Consider the following 24,064-nt stretch of genomic DNA (forward strand, 5'->3'; position numbering starts at 1 on the left):
CCAAAAATATAGTTCTAGGTAGAAAATGATAATTAGTTTTCTAGCCGTTACCGGAAAGTCTAGTATCCGTTACTATTCTTTCTCCTTACGATCACTGTTGCTTTATTTTCTTGCAACTGTTGCGAAAATTTAATACTTGTACAACGATAAATCGACGTTAAAGCCTTGTTTACTGACAAACTGATTTTGCGTTGCAATTACCAAAAAAAGATCGACAATAGGGCAAAATGGTTAGGCGTACGTCATTTTTCGTAATTTCAACAATGTTCAAACAGTTTTTTTTATCGATACCTGTTTTACTGAATTTTTCTAGTTATCGTAACAAATGAGATTTTTCATAGTGGACATATCTTCTACACAAATCTCCGTCAATTTATTCTTAGTACATTTTCAATCGATGTTTCTTCGTTCTGCAATTTTTAATGTAAACACTAGGCGAATTTCGCTAAAATTCGAGAAAGAATTCGAGGCATCTCTTTCTGTATACCTATATACGTATTTAATACGTTACAATATATATATTAGGGTGCTTCGTTTGATACGACTATTTTTTTTTTCACTCCATAGACGAAATATCACTCTGAACATGTAAAAAAAAAATTCCCACCAAAGCCTAGCTCTTAATTTTAATTTTAAGTACTCGCTAAATGAATTTGAAATTTTCCCATTCAATTAACACGTAAAAATAATTTTTTTTTGTCAATTATCTATAGCATCGCGAGTTTTCATACTATTTAATTGACCGTGGCCGAGGGTTAGTAATTGGAAAACGAGGAGCACGTCGCAGTGCCGAAATAAATTGAGTCGTGGGTCTTCGCATCTTGCGAGTAATTTTAGCCATCTTCCAACAACGTCGTTATTCTTACCATGGTTATCAACGATGTAATGACAGCTTTTATTACCAACCGTAAATTAGTTACTGTTCGAATTTATCGAGGTAAAACGCAATAAACGCGGTGAACTTTGAGTACAATGGGTACGTCATCTTGGCGGATAACGTCACAGTGAATTCGAGGCGTTTGACGCGAGCTGGAAACAAAAAGCTCCCGAGGAACGTCGCCGAAAACGTGAATCATCTTTTGACGCTAATATCTCGATCGCCGATAACGCGGAATTGCCGAGCTTTCGTCGACTAGCCGATATGGTGTCGATAAGTTACCGCCGGGGTGAAGCTTGCGAGCTTTCAGGTCGGTAAGTCCGGGAAAATTCGCTTGGCAGTAGGTGCAACATATTAACTTCAGCTCGTATCGGTGGGAATATTCGGCCGAGGGTTGATATGGATCTTATTTAGTCTCGAATGGTTATTCTCTTACGAAAATAACGCGATGTACCAACGTTTGACAATTCTCGGATATAATAGAGTACAGATATATGGGTGCGAAGAGAATTCAACCTGAAGTCGGCCATTTTTCACAGATTCGCCCTCTGCTGTACTATATTTTCTTTTAGAATCGTGATGCTTTCTCTTTCAAGCTTTCGACAAATGCAACCAGCTATTCTCAAAACAGTCGCGCGATAATTTCTCTTTTCACGGAATCGAACCCCGCTGCAATTGCTGCTGCACAGCGTTGTGCCAAGAAACGCCATGAAAGCTCAGGGGGGAAATTTCATTCCGCGGCATATCGTACGTACATATATATGTATATATATATATATACAGTATATGTGTATAGGTATATATATATATATATATATATTGGTATATATATATATATATCCCAAAAAGGTGCACGCACGAGTAGAGAAGGCGCCCATCATTTTATTGATCGCTTTCTCAACCTCCACCCTGCAGAACTTGAGCAATCAACTTCGTTTATATTGATAAATTATATACCAGCATAGTATCGTATTTCGATTACATTTGTGCTTTTGTACAGAATTTTTTACTCGGCCTTAAACATCTCCTTTATACGCGAATATTGTGATTTTTTTTTTGTTTCTTCCTCCAATTATAGCAGAAATCGATAGAAAATTCCGTTTGACATGACGTCTAATTGGAAATAAAAAAAAAAAAAAATGAGCAAACTGCGCGTAAGATGCTCTTATGCGATCGGTTGTTCGAGAGTCAATGGGTGCGAAAATTTTCAACGAATCCGAGGAAAATTAGAGCGGCAAACTTACTCGATTGATTACTGATTTGCACGTGAATTTTCGGCAAAACTTCTGATCGGTTTTCATGAGTTTCTAAAATAAGAAGTCAGTCTCGTTTCAACTGTCCGAGTTTCAAAATCCAACTAATAAGGAGAAACCAAGTATCGCCTCAGTACAAAAGATTAGTATTTTTCCGAAACTTTGCAATCCTTTCGCATTTTCCGTAATGTATGATAGATTATGTATTCCAAAATCGAATTGTCACTCGTACTTTTCTTCTTCTCATCCTCATCCTCATCTTTCACCTCCTTCTTCTTCTTTCCTTTTCCTATCATTTTTCTCGCCAGTGAAACGGAAAAATCCGTACAGTCTGTGGGAAATGAAGAATGAGAAAAATGAAAAAAATAACGGACGAAAAAGCAGACCAATTGAAGCGACAAAAACGTCGTAGTCCGGCGGTTCGCTGAATCGGGTTTGCCTGCGCGTGTGTTGGAATTATACTGACATCAGAGGAAGCGAGACCCACCCGCTTTCCGTATCAGCAATCGATGGAGCACTCGCCGTCGAATAAGGGCTATCATGTCTTCTTAAATGTTATTATAAGTCTACACGTCAATACCGAGGGCATACAGAGGGCTGTGATGCCCTCACAGAGACCCAACGGGACTTGACCGGACCGTCCTGAAAGTAATACGTACATGTCTATTAATTTCAAGGGTGTATACGTGCGTACATACGCGTACACACATACATAAATACATATAGACGCGGGTGCTTTCGAGCTATCGATCACGTTAACTAAAAGAGTAGAGTGAACCGAAGGAACTGATTTTGCGTTGCAATTGTGTAGATGTATAATTTACAGACCAACAATAAATAGATATAGTTAAATTTGAATTATGTGTTCTTAGATCAGATTAGATGGGGATAAAATGGGATGGCACGATTCTGACGATTCTGAGTTTGGTTGGGCCTTGCAGATTTTGCTATTCTACGTTTCGAAATTCTATGCACCAGATTTTCGGAACTACGACACTTCGATACTGTGCCTATTTTATTATGCGGCTATTCAACATTTTTGCCCCGATTCATTTCTTTCCTGTCATTTGCGCCAGTCCAACGACCTTTCGGCTGAAATTTTTACTCTCTGAGACGATTTCTAATGTATACTCAATTACTCACGCTTGATGAAAATCGACGAATTATGTGGAAAACGGTGAATATTGACGAGACACTTGACGAAAACGTTACATTCATTTCCTCTCACGTACTGTATTGTTTTTACTTGAAATTAATTGCTTTCGATAAACGAAATTGATATCCGGTGAGTAAATAACCCGCGATTAAAACCTGGGGAGTAGAATTTTATCGACATATTATCCACTTCTTTTTTTCCCGCGCAACACTGTTTTTCTTTATACACAGAATCTATCGTCGCGTTTGCACAACTTTTCCTGAGATTGTTTTTTTTCATGAGAAAACAAATTTCAAACTACGTTATACTGTATACAAATAGTTTTTTTGTTTTGTTGTATACTTCGAAAGCTGTTTCAGCAGTGGCATAAAAATCGTTTATTTTTTACATTTTCGGAATCTGGAATCTTATGAGCAGCCAGCTCGGTGTGCTTGTGGTGAAAAGCTTTATTATATACGCACGTGTACACGTATATATTTGTGTGTAACATAAAAATACGATGAATATTGAAAGCTCTCTGCAAGACCTCCGGAGAGGCGACGCGACGTTTTGTATCGGCGATGTGTTGAAAGGAACTCGGTGAGTCAAGGAATAACTCCTACGAAGGCAGGTGTATTATCTTGCGAGCTTTGTGAATAATTAACGAAACGTCAGAATTCCGCCTAGATTAATTTCCGACGAAAAGACAAGGACGATTCAATCAGCCAGAATTCAAACGATGAAATGATAACGCTGAGTGTAAGATGCGTGCCTTAATTATTCTCGGCTATAACAGAATCTTATATGTATATTAGGGTGATTCAGAAAAAAAAAATTTTTTTTTTTTTTTTCCAAACAGGTTCAAAAGTTTCATTTAGGTATACAAAGACACCAGTTAAAATTTTAGATTTTAATAATAATATTTAGGGGTGGCTCATCGCACTTTTCGATTTTCCATAAGAATAACATAGGAAAAATGTTGTTTGCTTCTTATAGTTTTTATAACTAGCTAAAGAAGTGTTGTAAAAAAAATCTGAAGACATATGTTTGTAGGAAATTGAATGCTCTACAAAAAAGGTCTCTTGTCAAAATTTCGTAAAACAAACTGTGTCAAAGTTACAGCCTGTCAAAAGTTGAGTTACTTATAATTTGACCTTTTTTGAATGTTATAGCGTAACTATCGGTCTTATAAAAAATTGTACATGAGTTTTTTTTGTGAAGCATACACTCGACTTTAAATAGATGATAAATGATAATTCATTTTTGCAACAATGAAAAAAAACTATCTATAATGTATATATGTATATATATCAGGGTGATTCAGAAAAAAAAAATTTTAAATAACTGATAATTAATTTTTGCAACAACGAAAAAAACCGTACACTTTAAAAAAAATTTTAGCAGAAATCTGCTCTAAAATTGTTTTTCTCGTTTTATTATTTTTTTTTTTTTAATAATGGTAAAAGATAGTTTTTTTTTTCATTGTTGCAAAAATGAATTATCATTTATCATCTATTTAAAGTCAAGTGTATGCTTCACAAAAAAAACTCATGTACAATTTTTTATAAGACCGGTAGTTACGCTATAACATTCAAAAAAGGTCAAATTATAAGTAACTCAACTTTTGACAGGCTGTAACTTTGACACAGTTTGTTTTACGAAATTTTGACAAGAGACCTTTTTTGTAGAGCATTCAATTTCCTACAAACATATGTCTTTAGATTTTTTTTACAACGCTTCTTTAGCTAGTTATAAAAACTATAAGAAGCAAACAACATTTTTCCTATGTTATTCTTATGGAAAATCGAAAAGTGCGATGAGCCACCCCTAAATATTATTATTAAAATCTAAAATTTTAACTGGTGTCTTTGTATACCTAAATGAAACTTTTGAACCTGTTTGGAAAAAAAAAAAAAAAATTTTTTTTTTTCTGAATCACCCTAATGTATATATATATATACACACCTCATATTCCTCTCCATCGCTGGAGATATCGAAATGCGAAATTCAATATCAGACGTCTCGCAGAGTAACGTAATCGGAAAATGCTACGCGCCATGATATTATGAAAATAGCGTTTCGTTCCCCCGGGTAAATATCGTTTCAAATTTGTCGTCACTTTCTCGTTATTTTCTTGTTGTTTCAAAAATATTAATTCCAAATTTGAACAAAATTCGATAAATTGTAAAGAACAGATTGAACATGACGAGTTTGTAAATATTTTTGCTTACCTTACATCTTTTCGTTTCTTTATTTTTTTCTCAATTACTTTTCGCGAGTTTCAATTCTTCCTTTTACTCAATCTCACAATGTTTTCTTCCCTCGTTGATATACGTCGAGAAAACATTCCCGACGAAAAATACGATCCACACCGATCGTTGTGAAAGAAATTTTCTTCCAACGGGGCGAGAAGAGTATAATTCAAAATCGCATTCCACTTGATATTATATTATGATGCAGGAATGGCGCATCGGATCTGCACAATTAAATTGGTATAATGGACACGTGTGTAAGGAGTGTGATATGGAATACATCCGGTAGATACGCAGAATCGCGTCGGATATCGAAGAGGCGTATTGATCTATACCGGTATAGGAAAGCTCGTTCTATACGTCCTCTCTAAACTGTATACACATGTAGGTATACACCTAGCGTATGCATCGAGAGGATCGTGACTTTGCATTTCATTACCTGTAATCATAAATCTGTTGGCGGCCCGCGATAAGATCTACGCTAAATTTATTAAAACTATAATAAATTTCTATGTCCGGGGGGGCGTTGTGCATATATATATATATATATATATATGTGTATACTGTACGTTAAATTTACCTGCACGTAGGTAAAATTTCTTAACTTAGCACTTAATTAAATCGTGGTATAATATTGAGTTATGCGAGGCCTCCTGCACGCACTACACGAACAAAATAGGGACTAGTAACAAAGGGGAACGAATTTTTCTAAACTTGTAATAAATTTGCTTCCTGCTTTTGCCGAAGTTTTTACGCTTTTATTCAGTGATAAACTATACTGTTATACGCGTTGAATTTATTGAACGATGGAAGAAAATTTTCGTTAATTTACTCGGGAGTGACATTTGTAATAATCTTCTTCGTCGGTAACAAAAATTAGATAATATCGATTTCAAGTAATTAAATTGGAACTTCCAATGCAACTGTAGAGCCGGGCAGGTTTTGCGTTGTACAACGCAGCCTTCAATTAGAGAAACAAGAGCGAACAAAATAACCCAATTTCATCGCTAATAATCCGGCCAAAATTTAGCATTCAACACAGGCATATAACATAGTTCACGATCAAACATCTACACATGTACGTATGTTCATTGCATTGGTCAATTTGGTCAATTACAACCATCGCGGATGTTGAAAAATTACAGGATGCAACGACTCGATTCGATATTAACAATAAATCGTGCAATAAATTTCCAGAATGATACAATTGTAAGCCTCGCTTGAATTCGGGGTAAAAGGATCGTGAGCTTTTTTATTCTCGCTTACGTCACAGAGTGTTCTTCTGTTATTAATTTCAATCTTTGTTACTACAAATATCGAGATAGAAGAAACATCCACGTCGCACACGCATTATTTAATACGTGAAACAGCGGAGGCTTGGGTAGATAAAAACGCAGCTTTCTTCATTCATGCAGCGAATTTCTCAGGCATCCCTGTAACTTTAACGGCGTACTATAAATATAGTAGCCACAGGGGTGAAACGGTGGGACGAGTAACGAAAATATATTATGCACAGGTAGTCTAGTTTCTTCCTTTTTTTTTTTATTCAAGTTTATCTTTTTATTATTTTTCCTTTTTTCTGCGCTCGTTTTATTTCAGCGGAAACTTTTGAAGCTTTATATTATGTATTATACCTAACAAATGCCGAAGTATAAATGGCACGTTGAAAAATATTATAAGTTCGGTGTGAATTTTTTACGACGGACTGCGGCTTATATGACTCTTTATTTTACGTGGGTGAATAATTTTTGCATTTTTCATTTTTGCTATGGAATAATATAGAAATTTGCAACTGAAGAGCTTCAGACTTTTCTACGCATTCTCCTCAACGCCGATGACAGATGCCTGTTATATTTTCTCTCGCACGAATTGTGCGTAAGATGCAGGTTTACTTGATTCATAAACTTTTGGCCAGCTTTTTTGGATCAAAATTTTGTCCTTATCGCAATTTGGAGATATTACAATTTAAATTACGATGTGAAAATCCTTCATCTTTTAAACTTTTAGGACTTACCGTTTATGAGAAACACGTTGAACAATTTTATCACGTTTGGGAATTGAAGCTTTGTCTGCGAATTCTTTGCACTTCCTTCTGTCGGGGAAAAAATTATGGCCTAATGTGTTTTTTGTGTAAAAAAAAGTCTAATCCTTCCAAATGTGAAATCCCTTTCAAGGGAGATCCTCAGGGACTTAAAGAAGAACGCGTTTTTCGAGATTTTTATCATCCCGCATAATACGTGGTACGAAAAATTCGAGAATCCTGGAATATTTATACCGATTTAATTATGATCCTATTTTCATTCCGCGTTAAAAGTTTTAGACCATAAAAAAAGTATCATCTATGATTAAGTATTCGAATCGGAACGCATTAATTGATTGATCGCGTGAAATTGCACTTTGCCAATTTGTTATAAAATTGAAGAGGGGGATTAAAAAAGCTGCAAGTGCTTGCAACCAAAAATTTTCAAAAACAGAGATAAACTCTGACTTATATTACTGCATAGTTACTTGTCTATGGAATTTGTTTGCAAAAAATGGCACTTACAGCCTTTTTCAATTCTCGTCATTAATTTTATTCTTCCAGTCTCTCATATTCTATACCTTGTACAGAACGTCGATCTTGCGAACTCTTCACGTGTGACGTCAAAGTTGAAAGTTGGTTTATTAGCTCGCCGGGTGCAGAGAAAAGTCCCTTATCGTACAGACGCTAAGGAAAATCCGAGCTGTGCTCAAGGAGGAGAAAAAGAGAAAAGTGAGAAACAAACCTGCGGTGTAAAAATAGGATGAAAAATGTAAAAATATATGGTAATAATAATAATAATAATAATAATTGTACACATTCGCACAGTGCAGCGGATAAATTGACAAATCCTGGGCAAACGGTGAATATCCACGTATGATATTGCGAACCTGGGCGGTCTCGTTAATCACTATCGCTCGATCGCTTCCGCATTTAATTTTGAATGATCCTTAAAACCCGATTCCTCGAGATTACGGCCGGGCGAGCTTTACGCCTGTGTAAATACAACTACATATACTCCCGGCCCTCTTTGCTGCGGGGTTAAAAATTTCTTGAAATCAATTACACGATTGACGGAAAGATTTGAAAGCCTTGTATCGTACACGCATGTAAAGCGTTGTGTACGTACTTATTTACACGCACACATGGTAAACAAAGCGCAGAATCGATATCCTTATCGTCGGAAGGGACGCGCTTCGAACGACCTTGACCAACGATACGACCGGATTCGGATTCTATCAAGCTCGGTGCTTTTATAAAACGTTATACCTACCTATCGTTTTCTACCGCTGTTATTGCCGCAGGCGTTGGTTCTCACGGCCGTGCAAAAACCCGGATGAAAAGTAAAAATTGGAATACGCAACGAAACGAGAAAAAGACCTCAAGACAATATGGAGAGGAGAGCTGCCTCTGCCGGTTGTTTTTATTGTGAAAATTGTAAAATGCGTCCGAGTCGATACGGTTTATATTGTACGCCTACAATAGCTTAAAATACGACGTGTTTTTTACGGTAGAATAATTGTATAGGCTATTCTAGACTGCTGTATCGATATATCTGCGTGCCGATGGGAATTATTTCTGGCTTGATGATGAAATCCGAAAATGGGTGCCTTGGACTTTGTTCAAATATTGTATTCTCACAAGGTGAAAGTAATTGTCGTAAATGATAATCGGTAATCGAAGACGTGTGTTTAAAAAATCAGTTGTTGTTTTTCTTTTAGAATTTTTTAGTACCGACTTGCAGAAAAAACGTCAAGCGATTTATAGGTGTTTCAAGTATGTGATGTATTAAGGGGTTGGTTGGCCGAAAATTTAACATTTTTATTCGGTTCATTGTGAGACATTCTTACATTTTGTACTATCAAAATTATTACACCCGTAAGATGCGAAGATATCTTTAAAAAAAGCGAACATAAAAAATACTGAAATGACGAACGAAAGTTTAAATTGTTATAGATACTTCTGATAATGGCAATCTTAGATTGTAATTGAACAAAACCACCAGATTACCAACCAGTTCGAAGCGATTTTAAACAGAGCAGCGATATCCAAGCTTTCTTTTTTTTGTTCACAAGTTCAGGAGTTTTTATTTTTGTATTTTAAAAGCGTACTTCCTGACTTGCGAATAAGATAACTTGATCTCCTTCAATTACACTTCTATTTTCTTCTACTTCAATCTACATATATAACTATCTCGTCATAAAATTAATACGGAGTATCGATTCTCACCTCAAGTGATTACCAATCGGGATATTCAGATTACCCGTTTATTCATGCATTTTTCTTTTTCTAACAGAATCTGTTTTTTTTTTTTTTTTTTTGGTTGTGTTTTTTATTCTCGTTTTATACTTCGTATTATACAGATTATCAAACATCGTGAGAATTGGCACACCGGAGATACGTGAAAATTTATTTCGAAAACCGCGTATATAATAATAAACACGAATAAACGCGCTTCGTTTCTACACGCTGAATATAACGGGAATAAAAATTGACTCGAAAGAATACCCTGTCACTTCTCAAACCTCCGTCACCGTGTAGATAAGGGTTGAAGATATAAAAATAATACATTTGCCTGTAAACTACGATTTATTTATTTGTGTCAGGTGTTTCTTTTTTAATTTTTTAGAAAACTCACGCTATATTCCATCATACATAATGTACATACATCCGTATTGTTTTCGGGGGCAAATCAACCCCTGGAATAATATATTAATCCGGATTCCGTGACGCATTGCATAATCCGCCTTATACTAGACGGTGTGAAATATTACCTATACTATATATATACACACACACATATATATATATATATATATATATATATATATATATATATATGTGTGTGTATGTATGTGCACGTACATAACTGAGCGAACAGATCCTTCATCCAGGCACGTATATATGTACGTACGTATGTACGCGAGGTATACAATACCGCTGAGAGAGAGAGAGAGAGAGAGAGAGAGAGAAGAGTATACGCTATGTTTCGGTAACCTGTTGCGGCGCACGCAGCGTCTATTTTACTTCTCTCCATTTTCCCTCGCGCTTTTCCCTTGCCGCCATGGCCCCATAAAATGTATACCCTTACGTATCACATACATGCACATTTATACAGAGCATATAATAAAGCGTACCGATCATATACAGGATCGTTGAAGTTAAAATGTGCCTCCTTGTTTTTCAATATACATGACAGTGAGTTTTTCGAATTATGGTTTGAGCGGAAAGAATTGCCGAATATGTCTTAACGTTTTCACGGAGGGGAAAACTCACTTGCATGCAATTATACGTAATGAAAAATAATAATTCTTACGTATAATAGATGTAATAATTACACATCGGAATCGCAGAAGCTTTTTACCCGTGGACTTTGCGTGAATTAATAACGATCTTTTTTTTCACTTTTTTTGCCTTGTGTTTTTTTTTTTCCACTGTAAAATGTAAGTGTTGAAAATCAATTGACAACTAGTTGTTTTTTCAGACGGTAGACGGTTCTAACACGACTGTAAACAATCTTTGATAAACTAAACGCAAAAATTCTATAACTTTTAGGAAACAAAGTACAACTTGCAAAATGGCAAAAAATAAAATCACACATATTTTAATCACAAAAATTTATCGAATCCGAAAGTGTGTTATATTGATAAATCGATTTTGAAAATATAAAACTTCCTCCAGACGGTGAAATCGTAGGGTATTTAATCAAGTGTGCATGGGTCGAGAAATTGACACGCAAGAAAAGCTGCAGAATTACAACAACGTACCAAAACGCATGCTAATACATCGAGCGTGTAAATACACCCTCGCAACTACTTGCGCAGGTTTACACATGTGTGTATTTACTTACGTACGTACATTGCGCGTGTGTGCTTGCAGGCACGCGTACATGGGTATATATTATATATGTATATACGCGTCGGCCGGTACCGGCGCGATTGGGAAGGATGGAAGGATCTGCGACGGTAGTCGGGACTCGACGCGCAACCCCGAACCGTCAGACAGAGCGTCGCGACGCCTCGAACGTTGTGCGTTACAACCGACCGTAAACACGGAGAGTGCAGGGGATAGTTGGGGAAACGGTGGGAATCGGGAGTCCGAAGAAGTTTTGAATGGTAAAAAAATAAGTAATCGGTAAGAGGTACCTTAGAGATATACTTCCCGTCCGTCAAACTATCGTCTCGATTACATAATGCATCCCGATTACTGCGAAGGACTTTAACGACGCTGTTTTACGAATTACCACCACCGGCGCGGCGGTCTTTTAACCATCACCGTGATTCATCTTGTATCTGCCTAATTATCATCGTACACACGTATGGACAGAGAATGTAATCTGTAATTCACCTGCGATTACCGAGTTTATTGTAGGTGTACGATATTACGTGTAATATCGTTTGCGACACGTGTAACAATCAAATCGGATAATAACCCGAAGATGCCTTCTTATAAACGCGGAGATGTATAAATTAAATGTGGAATAACACGAATCGCGCGAAATATGTTATTTATTGAAAGGTTTACACGGAGGATTAACAACCGTGTGTGTAAATGAAATCTCGAATCCTATTTTAAGAAGTATCGATGAAATAAATAAAATAATAAACGATAATCAACGATGCATTTATGGTAAACGTATTTTCGGCGAGTGATAGTAAAAAAGAAAAAAGAAAAACAACAACAACAAAAAACCGACAATAACGTTCGATCAGCCTATGTTTTTAAACCGAATAAAAAAGACGGACAATCACTTGTATAACAATCATAAACGTTGTATGTGTACTCAAACATGAGCTGTAAAATGTATAGTTGAACTAAGATAAATAAAATATTAAAGACATCAAGGTTTTAATCAATCGTAGATACGAGATAAATATCCCAATTATTCAATTTACACCTATAATACATGTGCGCGCGTGATTTCCGATTAATTTTAAGAACTAAAGAAGAAGAAGAAGAAGAAGAGGAGGAGGCGGAGGAGGAGAAGGAGGAAGAAGAAGCGACGTTTGAGAAGATCGAAAAGCGGTAAAGTAGAAAAGCGGACGAGGGCTAGACGTTAACGCTGGTACTAGACGAACTCGTCAAAGTGCCCGACAAATTGTCAGAAGTATTCGGGGATGTGCTGAAGCTGGCATGCGGCGGCGGGGACGGGGACGTGGCTGGGGGCGGACCCGGGGCCGTCAACGAGAAGACGAACCCGACGAGCGTCGTAACTAAAATCGGAGTCGCGACCGGAATCGCAAAATTCAGGGCCCGGAGCACCCAAAGGGCCAGGGCTCGATCGCCCCTCTGCTCCGTCGGGACGACTGACAGCGCTGACAGCACAATTTCCACTGCAAGCTCCGAGGTATAACCCTGCAGCTTTTGATAACCTTCTACCTTCCGTAAAGTTTACCCGAAACTTGTCGTTGTAATTTGAACGTACTTCGGTTCGGGATGAAAATCCGGTGCAAAGGGAGAGAAAATTATCACGGAGAGTGTGAAAGGGCAGACTTTGATAAAAACTGCGGGAAAGGACGGACGCGTCACGTTTTTTGTCACAATGTACTTCGTTAAATACAGAGTTTACTCTGGAAACAGTGAAAACCAGTGTGTGCGGAGCAACGTAAAAATGTAGTTGAGACGGATATTTTTTTACCAAAAATCTCTGTCTCCTTTTCCTGAAGACTTTAGTAAAATCTGTTATTTTTTATTTTGTTCTATCCGTCATATTGATAAACTTGGCACACAATTATTGTTCAATGATTCGAAGAATTTGTACTTTGTGGTTGTTTTAGTAACGCATTTGAAAAATTCACTCTGTTGAAGGTTTTCTTCTCCTGTCGCATGATCGGTGTTCCACAACTTATGATATTACCTGTCCTAAAATGAGTGGTTTCTTAATACGGTTATCGTTCATAATCTTCAACTATACTTCCATTCTCTTATACCATAATCAAAAAATATAAATCACGTTAAAAAAAAAACAATTTTCTTTAAATTCAAACAGTGTTTAAACTGTTATCTCAACGTTATTTATCAATTCCAATAGAATTTTCTAATAACTGTAATAACAATTTTTCTCACTGTAGACAGATCGGCAAATTGTATAATTTTTTTTTCTCCTACCAACAATCGACTCAATGGAGAAAAGAACTTATATTGCAGGAGATGATTAGGAGATGATTCCAAACTCGTGATAGTTATACGATTTTAGTTTAATCAGATGAAATCGAAACTTTGCCAAGAGTGGGTATTATGTTTTAGTTTAGTGTCTGCTTATGTATGTACATCCCACTACAGGGTTGAGGATCATCTTCTCACGGCAGAGGTTTATCGAATTAGGCTCTCTCTCTCTCTCTCTCTCTCTCTCTCTCTCTCTCTCTCTCTCTCTCTCTCTCTCTCTCTCTCTCTCTCTCTCTCTCTCTCTCTCTCTATGCATGTATGCATGAAAATTTAGAGCTCAGATTTCACGCTCGAGTTCCTCTTCCTACGTCTGCAAGTGGAGAATAGCTGCAGGAGATGATATCGAAGAAGCAGAGAGAAAAGAAAGAAAAATTTGTTTATCATACAAATAGTGTGATGCGAATAACTCCGAATCTGAAAGCAGGTATAACTTTATTCGAAAAGTTCCAAGCTTCCGGGATACTTTGGTGAACTTTTCGCTTATTTATTCAGCCCCCTCCTTAAAGACAACTTACGACAACTTTCGCTTTCGAGAATTCTCGCTAGATTTAAGCGGTACTTCAATCGGTGAAAACATTATGCTTTTAGTAAAATACTTTGGACGAAGAGCTGCAACGAATTCTGCGCGACGGAGTTTAACCTTGAAGGCAGAAGAATTCTGATCCTGCGACTGAGTAGCTTGAACTTTTCTTTCTTTTTTTTTTGTATCGTGGACTTGTTAAAATCTATGACGTCGCGAATTGTAGAATTTCTTTTTTTCCCAAAGATACTGCATATCGTTAGATCGAGGAATTAGAACTATCTTCTTGTCGTCCTTATCTTTAGCTAAAATGTACCAGCCAAGTTTCAGATCGTCAATAATACACACTGGGTGTGGTCAGATAAGAGAAGTCTCAGAAATCCGCGTTCTTGGCCGTCTGGGTCAACTTTTTCCACCTTTTTATCGAATATTTTCTCAGCAATCCGTTCTTTCGGAACTCGCTGAGTATACCATTGTTATTGTTTTCACATTTTTGAACTTCGCCGTTTGTAAAGATGCTCAAAAAATATTTCTGAAACACTGTTGATTCTGTTTTACCTTTTTTTTTCAAATTAACCGAAGTAACGGTAAATGACAGAACAAATAGCTGGTTAAAAATATGTACAAATTGTTTGCAAGTACAGTTTCGGAGCTTTATATGTCTCGTAGGTATTTCGACTGAATATTATTTCTGGCGAAAGAAACTAATTCTTGTACAATTTCATTCTGAATATATTTATTCCCTGTATAAGTATCAGGAGCAGTCTCTATACGAATTTTTCTACGATTTATATTTACTTTTCGAAAAATATACAGTGTAGGATTTGAGCACAACGATATTTTCCTTAATTCCATTTTTTTCAAGCCATCAGCGTAGGAAATTTATTAAAAAAAAAAATTAATGACAAATTGTAAGTTATATTACGGTTTGGAAGACAAAAGTTTATTCCTGACAAAACTGCACCTTGAGCTTTTCCCGGAAAGCACCGGAATACGTTAAATATCACAATATAATATGAATAATAGAAGCCAGAAGAGAGATCAAGGGAAGAAAAAGTGTTCCAGTTTACAAAGAAAGCTCGGACGCGCACCGTTTATTTATTTTTTTTTCTGTCTCAAATCCCGCCCCATTCTCGTTTAGCGGTCGCGTGATTTTCTCTAACAATGGGCCCGAGTCTGACCCATTACGACACCCGTTTCGAGTATTTTCACGTACCTACCGTGTGCGGAGTTTCTATTGTAGGTGGAAACTCTGGGCAAAAATCTCGGGATCACCGTTCGCGAAAAGAAAAGCGAGACCCCCAGGTCTGCAAACAAAATAGGACAAATATATTGTCGATGTTCAGTCCGCGGGAAACGAAAGCTCAGAGGTTGAGGTGAAGCTCACTGATGTATTGTTGATGGCAGACCGTAGAGTCCATAATGTAAGAGGTTCTCTCGCACTTGTTGCGTTTCCATTCTTTGCGTCTCGTGTAAGATAAGCTACTGCCGTGCACTCGGAAAGACGCGAACTACGTTATACACACACACGCACACACGCAAGGGTGTGGAAAAATGTCGAGAATGCGAATAAATCGCGGGGCCGAACGAGCTGTGACGTGTAATTTTGAAAAATAATATGGTATGTAATCGAGTTTCGCGGAAAATTCATAGTATGTTAATAACGAAAGAATGAAAACAGAAATTACCGTGTTCCATTATGTTCAAATATAATTAAACCTTTGTACAACTTCGTGATAAAACGGTGTAATTATAACAGCAACAACAACAACAACAATAATAATAATAACAACGAGTTGAGAGTTGTTGAAGCCGTGTTCATCATTTGCATGAGACTAACGATAAACGGGGAGAATATAATATGAACGAACATATAAGCTGCTGTTTGTTTTGTTTTTTTTTTCTTTCTTTTTTTTTTTTTGTACCGCAAAAGAAGAAGCATTTTTTTATATTTGTCACAAACTTTTGTTGGCTAATGAAAATTCGATGTGGGCGGACAGTACGTAACAAACGATCGAAGCGATTTCGTCGAAACGCTGTAATTTTATCGCGGTAAGTTGTATTGATTTCTAACAAGCTTTGATCACTTTTTGCCTTTTTCTTTTACGCGACACTCTATTTATTTCCAATACCGTTAACAGTAGTTATACGGTTCTAGGGTGGAGGGCAATTTCAGTTACGTAAGGTCAGAGGTTGACAATTCCCAGAGCTCCGGGGCGTTGGATTGCAGCATCGCAGAGCGAAGCGCACTCAATTGGTTTGACGTTAAGTGCAGTTCAAGGATGGTAGGAATAATATCTTTTCTCCGATATCGCTTCAGAGGGATGTTGACACGAATCTGCCTACGCGTCGCATCTTCGTTACGTCAGTTGGACGCACTGAGAACAAATTTCATTATTTATAGTTACCAAGAAAACTGCAGGAATACGACTATCTTCACGCGATACAACGGTTTAAAAATTTTTTAAATCACAGAGAAATGTGGTACAACAAATTATTTAGCGTGGTTACAGTTGGCAATACTAAAAATTTTAAATCCCTTTCTTCGGTTGGCTACATTTTTTTTTTTTTTTTTTAATTTTAACAAGACCCTGACCTCAATTTATTAACACCTACACCCAAACATCGAATTATCGCAATACATTGTTACAAGAAAATATAGTACGAGTGGCAATTTTAATCAAACGAAATAAGTAACGTGTACCAAGTTTTCTCGCCACAGTTAAAACACATTTATTTTCATTTTACCGGAGAACAGTATTTTTCCGTTGCGTTGAAAATAATGAAAAAAATTAAAACACCTGTTAACGACCGCGTAGTAATCGGTAACAGAAATTTTTCGCGGTGCGCTGCAGTGCCAGTTGCAGAGGGTAGAAAACGCTTGACGGGGTCAGAGTTCATCGGTGTTACACGTATATATTAATAACGCGCATTGACCCGTCAGATTTGAAAACAGGAAACTCATTAGCGTTGGCAGGACCTTCGCAAATGGCATTCCAATTACGCAAGAGCCGCAGGTGAATAATTGCTCTCTGCCTTACGATAGTCTCACGCCTCTCAACAATAATCATAGTAATAACGATGATATGTAGTAATAATAGTAATAATAACAACAACAACAACAACAACAATAATAATAACAACAACAATAATAATAATAATAATTGATTAAACGTCAAGTGCTTCCTACGGAATCAGTATAACAACGGTGTACTAATTAAAATCCGTTACCAGATTGTATACACACGTATATATATATATATATATATATATATATATATATAGGCATAGGTATAGGTATATGTTGAAGAGCTTTAGAAGATGAGAAATCATCCTCCTCCTCGCTTTGTATTACACTGATAATCGAAAATAAAAAGTCTCGCTTTACAAACGCTGCCTGCTCGTTACAGATATGCCCGTCCGTTATAAGGTTGTGGGGTTTATTGTGTACGTGTATTAACAAATATTCGATAGTGTTCTGCACTCTCAATATTAGTTTCAGTAATATTCTCGAGGGTTTTCGCGTCGCTTGAGTAAAGTACTTCATCACAATTATGGAAGCGCGCAGCTTCAGGGGACAAGAATCGATTATATAAAACGATTTTTTCCACATCTTCTTCTTATTTTCTGGTTATATTATAACGTTATATTAACTTGATCATTATACACGGTGATATTTTCAAATTGGGAACCTGCCTGCACGAAACGATCATTTATAACCTGAAATACTTGTCACCATCATCATCATCATCATCATCATCGTCGTCGTCGTTGTCGTCGTCATATATATGTCTGATCGTTATATTATTATACGGCGTGTTAAAAATCGCGGTCGGATTTCACCGCGGGTCAAATTATAATCGTATTATACATACGTGTATAAAGTTGTATAGGTACATACAAAAGGGTATACAGAGTTATCAAGGAACTTTGATGCACAACTCACAGCCCCGAGCATATTCGCGCTAATAACGATTATCCCAACGTTCATGACTGAATAATTATACGTATAATAAATCACGGACGTGAAAGGGTGATCAACCCTTTTCAACTATGTACATAAATGTATGTTTCTCTTTATATTTTACGAGCTTGAAGCTAATGCTCTTAACTTGAAGAAACGTTGAAGGAAAAATCTTTATTTTGCAGCCTTGCAGCATAGCTTTGAAAGAGTTGAAATCTCAAGAGCTTACATAATATAACTTTCTCTGATATAACTAATCTACTGCTAATCAACATCTATTAATAGTCTTTAATCAGACAACTAGGCGAGTACGAATTAGCTGTGCTGCTCCTACCCGATTCCTCGATCATAAAAAAATCTCATTCGCAAAATTATAACGTGCTAAAAATTATTTTAATATTAATTTTTCTTACGAAAGGACAATAGCGAGCATGACGTGATATAATTATAACTATAAATATTGTATATAATGAAGGTGGAATTTCGTTTTCTTGTTAATGATCTTTAACTCTGCGTTAATCGTAACGTAACTAATACCATGGCCACATCCTCTTAGAAAATCCTTTCATGGGGTGTGCAGCAGTACCGTATATGTACAATAATGTGGTACAAAAAGTGTGGGGTGCGTTAACACTTGTTGATATCGAGTGGAAAAACGAGAGTAGGTTCACAGTTACACGACTTATAGATGTAGATGTACGAAGTCTAAGGAGAAGAAAAAAGACCTGTAAAAAAAATCCGGCCCCTGCGTGACTGTACAATACTGTACGATACATAGAATCGTACACACGGATATGTATGGGGTATTCCACGTAAATTCGAATAGGATCTAACCCTCACACTCTTGGATTTGGCATCCGACTTTTTATATTGTTGTTCCAGTTCTAAGAATCGTTTCACATTTTTTTTAGGTTTGTCCTATTCACTCGGTGCTTCCAGTGCCCCTTAAGTTATGATATTTTGACAGTGATTGCGATATTTTTGAAAATTGAAAAAAAAGTTATATCATTTCTGGGGCATAAGTCAAAAATCAGCAAGCAAAACTGTGATTTTTCATAAATATTTTAATTAATTAATGTATTTTTTTTTTGTCATTCTGATTTTTTCTTTGAATTTTCAGGGCTCGATGTATCTTGCCTAATGTAACATCAATCTGTAAGTTTCAATTGAACTTGAAAAATTTTTTTTTATTCAAAATCATTTGTTTTACAACTAGTCACTTTCATTTTTCTATTTTGAATTTAAATAAAAATTTCCAAATTATTGTTGTATTACGGGATTTATATCGAACCCCGAATATTAAAAAAAGAAACATCCAAATATCTTTAATAAGAATTATTTATCAGTTAAAACATTATTAAAAAATTACTGTTTTGCCTGCCCACTTCAAAGGTAGATATGTTTTTAGTTTTAGCCTCAGAATGGAGGTAATTTTATAAAATAGTTGTAAAAAATATCGCAATCACTGCCAAAATATCATCATTCAAGGAGCTCTGGGGGCGCCGAAAGGAGGAAGGAAAAATCTGAAAAAATATGGAAATGATTTTTAGAATCGAAACAACGATATAAAAAATCGCGGACTAAATCCAAGAGGGTGAGGGTCAGACCGTAGTCGAATTGACGTGGAATGCCGCATACTCATATAAATGTATAGCGCATTTAGCTAGGAAAAAACTTATAGTATACAACTTATCTAACACTCTCGGTTATATCTGGTATGCATCTAAGGTATACCTGTAGATACAGTAACTTTCATTGCTAGGTTTTCAGTGACTTACTGTATTTTCGTTTTTGGAATCAAAACTGAAACGAGTTTTCTCTACATAGAAATCTTACGTGCCTACAATCAACGTATCGTTTCTTTCCCGTAATACTCGCACCGCTAATCATTGGCGCATAAAATTTGATTAGGAAGGAAACTGGTCCCAGCTTTGATTACACAAAAATAGTGAGCCACTGAGAACCCATTAATTTACATTACTCTACAGTAAAATGCCTTATCCTTCCGGCTAACTAGTTATCGATCTGAAAGGTCCGTAACAAATTGCGATTAACTTCGATTCTCCACAACTTACGCGACAATGCATCCCATCCTCTCAAGTCGGCCTTATCGCCAGTCATCGTCACACAATTCGCATAGAATTAAGCTCGCATTTTATTTCGGACCAAGTTCGTAAACAAGTTAGCCGTAAAGTTAAGGCTTCTATGCATTTTACCGCCCACATTGATATGCTGTGCGTTTTTTTGTTTGTTTGTGTGTGTGTGTGTGTCCAACTTGTAGGCATGGCACTCGAGATTTGTGATTTTAGATATTTTCAAGGGGTGCCGAGCGAAAGGCGCCCAACCCATAATTCCCCCCTCCGGCGCCCCTTGACGCCACCCACCCCACCATCCCCATAACAGTCGCCCCAGTTGCTCCGGTCGCCCGCGCCACTCGGAGAGTATCGACCCGTGGCGGAGGGTGGCTTCGAGCTACCCTCCCACCCCTCCCCCCATCTCGTCCCATCCCTCGTCCTTCTTCGAAGCTCGTCTAACCAGCGCGGGGAGAAAGTTCGTCGAGCTTTATACTTGGCGAAGGCAGCCCGTGCAACAGCCAGCCACCCATCTACACCATATCCACCCTCCTCTATCCGATATGCCGCCGAGGCATTCGCACTATATCGAGAGACCACGAACAGTGAAAGTCGTACCCCTCTCCCCGAAAATAGATAGACACGCTTATAGATAGATAGGCAAGGAGACGCGTTGCAACACGCGTAGAAAAAATAATTAACGTTTTCCCACAGTAGCACCTCCTAAAAAGTTTGTTTGGGTTAAAAGAAGGATTATGTAAAAAGGTGAGCGGTCTGCGTTTTATGGAAGATCGTGGTTATTTGATTTTTCACTTTTTTTTTTTGAATTTTTGAAGAATCACGGTGGAGCACTTTAGCTATTATTTCTTTCCTGACATTTGTATTCAGATCCACGAAGATCACGATCCGTAACATAACGATGTATTAACCGGGAATCTGATTCTCATAAATTAAGAGATCATATTAAATTATAAATATTTTAGGAGATTGAATTAATAATGAAAAAGTCGTCAGGATACACTTCGAAAACTTCAACTGGATACTCAATATTACAAGTCTGGGTTTTATTTGTGACGTAAATTGATGCAAGAAATAAACAAAAATGTTTATTCGCGATTCTTCGTAAACACAGAAAACTTGAAAAATTGAAAAATCAACCTAGCGCGATCTTCAATACATCTTGAAATGCTAATATTTTGACAGAATCTTTCTTTTAACCTAAAAAAAGTTTTCAGGGGTTGGCATGGTCGAAAATCGTAAATTATTTATTCTGAAATACCCTCGTATGTGTATAGGTATAAATTCGTACATCGTGCATGTATGTTCACCAGCTGATGGAAAGAGGGTCGGCACTTTAGAACAGACACTGACGAATCCTCTTTTCTTTTTTCACCCCCCCCCCCCCCCCCCCCCTCCTTTTTATAACTCGTTTTTTATTCTTTATCATTTTTTCTCCACACACTGCACTCTCACATGAACACGACCTGCGCGATGAACTTATTGACAAGTTTGAAGCCTTGTGGGAGACGATTACTTGGATCGATTTCTCAAACTTTATTGAGCGTGCATATATATATACAAAAACACATAAATACGATTGTTTACCTTCTTTTCTGACCTTGCTTTTCATTTTCATCTGATGTATTTTCTAATTATTTATGACTGTAATTTGAATTTTAATATTTGTGGTTATTTTTATTTTATCTTTAGTTTTATCTTATGCAAACAGACCTACGTCTTTATACTTTTACCTTGTTCAACTTTGCTCCTCTGTAATTTTTATTTTCTATCGTTGTACTTGTGTTCATTGTTTCTCTGTTTCTTTTGCTTTCAATTTTGTTGGTTTGTTTTCGATTAGTTTAAGGTTTCTTGGTTGTATTTTATTTCCTAATGTAGTATTTTTGGTTTTCTCCTTTCTGAGACTCTTGTCTTCGTAATTTGTTCGACTTGTCTGAGACAGAGAATTCAAAGTTGTCCAATATTGTCACGCACATTAATAAACACTGATGCCGATACCCTCTTGTTTTTTATTACAGCTCAGGTGTAAAGTTTATTTCAAGTCTCTTAAAGTACCGCGGTATAATACATATAAATATATATATACATATATATATATATAGATGTATTCTATACATATATGCTTTTTTGATCGATCATTCGTTGGAAAATTTTAAAAAAGAAGAGTTAAATTGTAATAAAGTGCTAAAACTACCGTAACATGTACCTACATACATGGATATAATTAAATAAGGACAAATATAGGGCATGGTGTCGTGAATAAAATTAAGCATCGGAAAATGTATGACGGTTGGTAGTTAATTGCAGCGGTAATCGTTTCTGAGTAATTATAGAGAAGGGTAAAACAAACGGCGTTTGTACACCCGGCACGATGTCAACTCCTTTCTTCAATACTTTTAATTACTTTTCACCGTGTATATAACACAGTGTCGTTCTATTCTCTTCCACTCAGATGATGCTCGGAAATATTGCCCAGCTTCAGTTTCAGAGACTACTTATCCGTCTCTCTAATTTTGCGTGCAAACATTATTTTCCATGCTTATAGATACTGGCTGATTCTGAAATTTTCAACACCCTCGTTCTACTCGATGTTTCAGGAATTCAATGTCGCCAAGGAACAGCACGCCGTTCAGCCGTCGGCTGTTACGGAATCAGGTAAACCTTTTCACACTTTATATCAATAAATATTCTCCAGACGATAAACTCGTGTAGTGGGAATAATATGTCTTCGGAAAAGAGTACGCGAGTAACGAGTAATGCAGAAATGGAAAAGAAAATAAGATTACAAAGGAGGTTACGACAGATTTTCTCAAATTTATTTTAACTTCGTGTGTGATGATCGGAAATTGACAATTAAAATTTTATAGCAATAATTTCTCGTCGCTGCACACGGATGAGCTATTTAAATGAATTCAGGCTACTTTGAAAAAAGAAGTATTTTCACTAATCCTGATCTCAGGATAGTTTGATTCGATTTTTCAAATCTGCTGGTACTCGAATAAATAATTTTCTTTCCGTGAGAACTAAATGTTTATTATAAAAACAGCTATACACATTGATCGGAAACCCTGAACCGTAAAACATTCTAATTCCGTGAACTGACGAATCTGAAAAATATCTCTTCCAATTACAATATCCGTTCAACGTGACAAGGGCCGTGTTACTTCCCCCCAAAACGGTAGGTACAAAGAATCAACCCCACACGAGCTTTCCTCTCGCCTGATCCATCGATCATAATCGCGGAATGAATTCAATGGCCGGAAATTAACGAACGAAAATAATCGCTCCTTCAGGTGGCGGGCTGCCTCATCAGAGTCGCAGCTACCCTGGAGGGGGAGGAAGGCCGCTGGCGAGAACGCCATCCGTGAGCTCGCAAAGCTCGTTGGAGGGAGCATCTGGGTCCTCGGTTCACCGAGGCTCGTCTCCGCAGATCAGAGCTTTCGGTCCGGACGGTCGTCACTACCTTGACGCCGCCCACACCGCCTCTTCATACCCCCCGAGCAGGGGTTCGAGGTGATTAACACTTCACCCCGCTCTGTTTGCCGTATAAAATACACGTGGCTGCTACGGGCCCAGACAAGTTTCTACATACGGTTCATATCGTATTATACACCAGGGTGGTCCTTGTTTTGGACTTATTCGAGACCCCGCCAACGAAACTGGTTCGAGATAAATAAATATTAATCTCCTTAAACACACAAGTATCTCTTTCAACCCTCACTGAGAGGAATTTTTAGTTCCGGTTACCGCTAGGTCCTAACTATTATCATTTTTTAGATACAAAATGA

The 24,064-nt window shown here is 37.0% G+C and overlaps 1 protein-coding gene across 4 annotated transcripts in view; it reads left to right on the forward strand.

Moving 5' to 3' along the window:
• The window catches only part of LOC124308104 (synaptotagmin-5), a 61,571-nt gene that overhangs the window by 27,181 nt on the left and 10,326 nt on the right, over positions 1-24,064 (forward strand). For all 4 annotated transcript variants that reach the window (XM_046770462.1, XM_046770463.1, XM_046770461.1 and 1 more), the window contains 2 exons: positions 22,874-22,931; positions 23,570-23,789. In XM_046770462.1, the coding sequence (XP_046626418.1) occupies positions 22,874-22,931; positions 23,570-23,789 (278 nt within the window). The remainder of the gene's footprint in view (positions 1-22,873; positions 22,932-23,569; positions 23,790-24,064) is intronic.

The sequence above is a fragment of the Neodiprion virginianus genome, chromosome 6 (assembly GCF_021901495.1).
Source record: "Neodiprion virginianus isolate iyNeoVirg1 chromosome 6, iyNeoVirg1.1, whole genome shotgun sequence".
NCBI classification, from domain to species: Eukaryota; Metazoa; Arthropoda; class Insecta; order Hymenoptera; family Diprionidae; genus Neodiprion; species Neodiprion virginianus.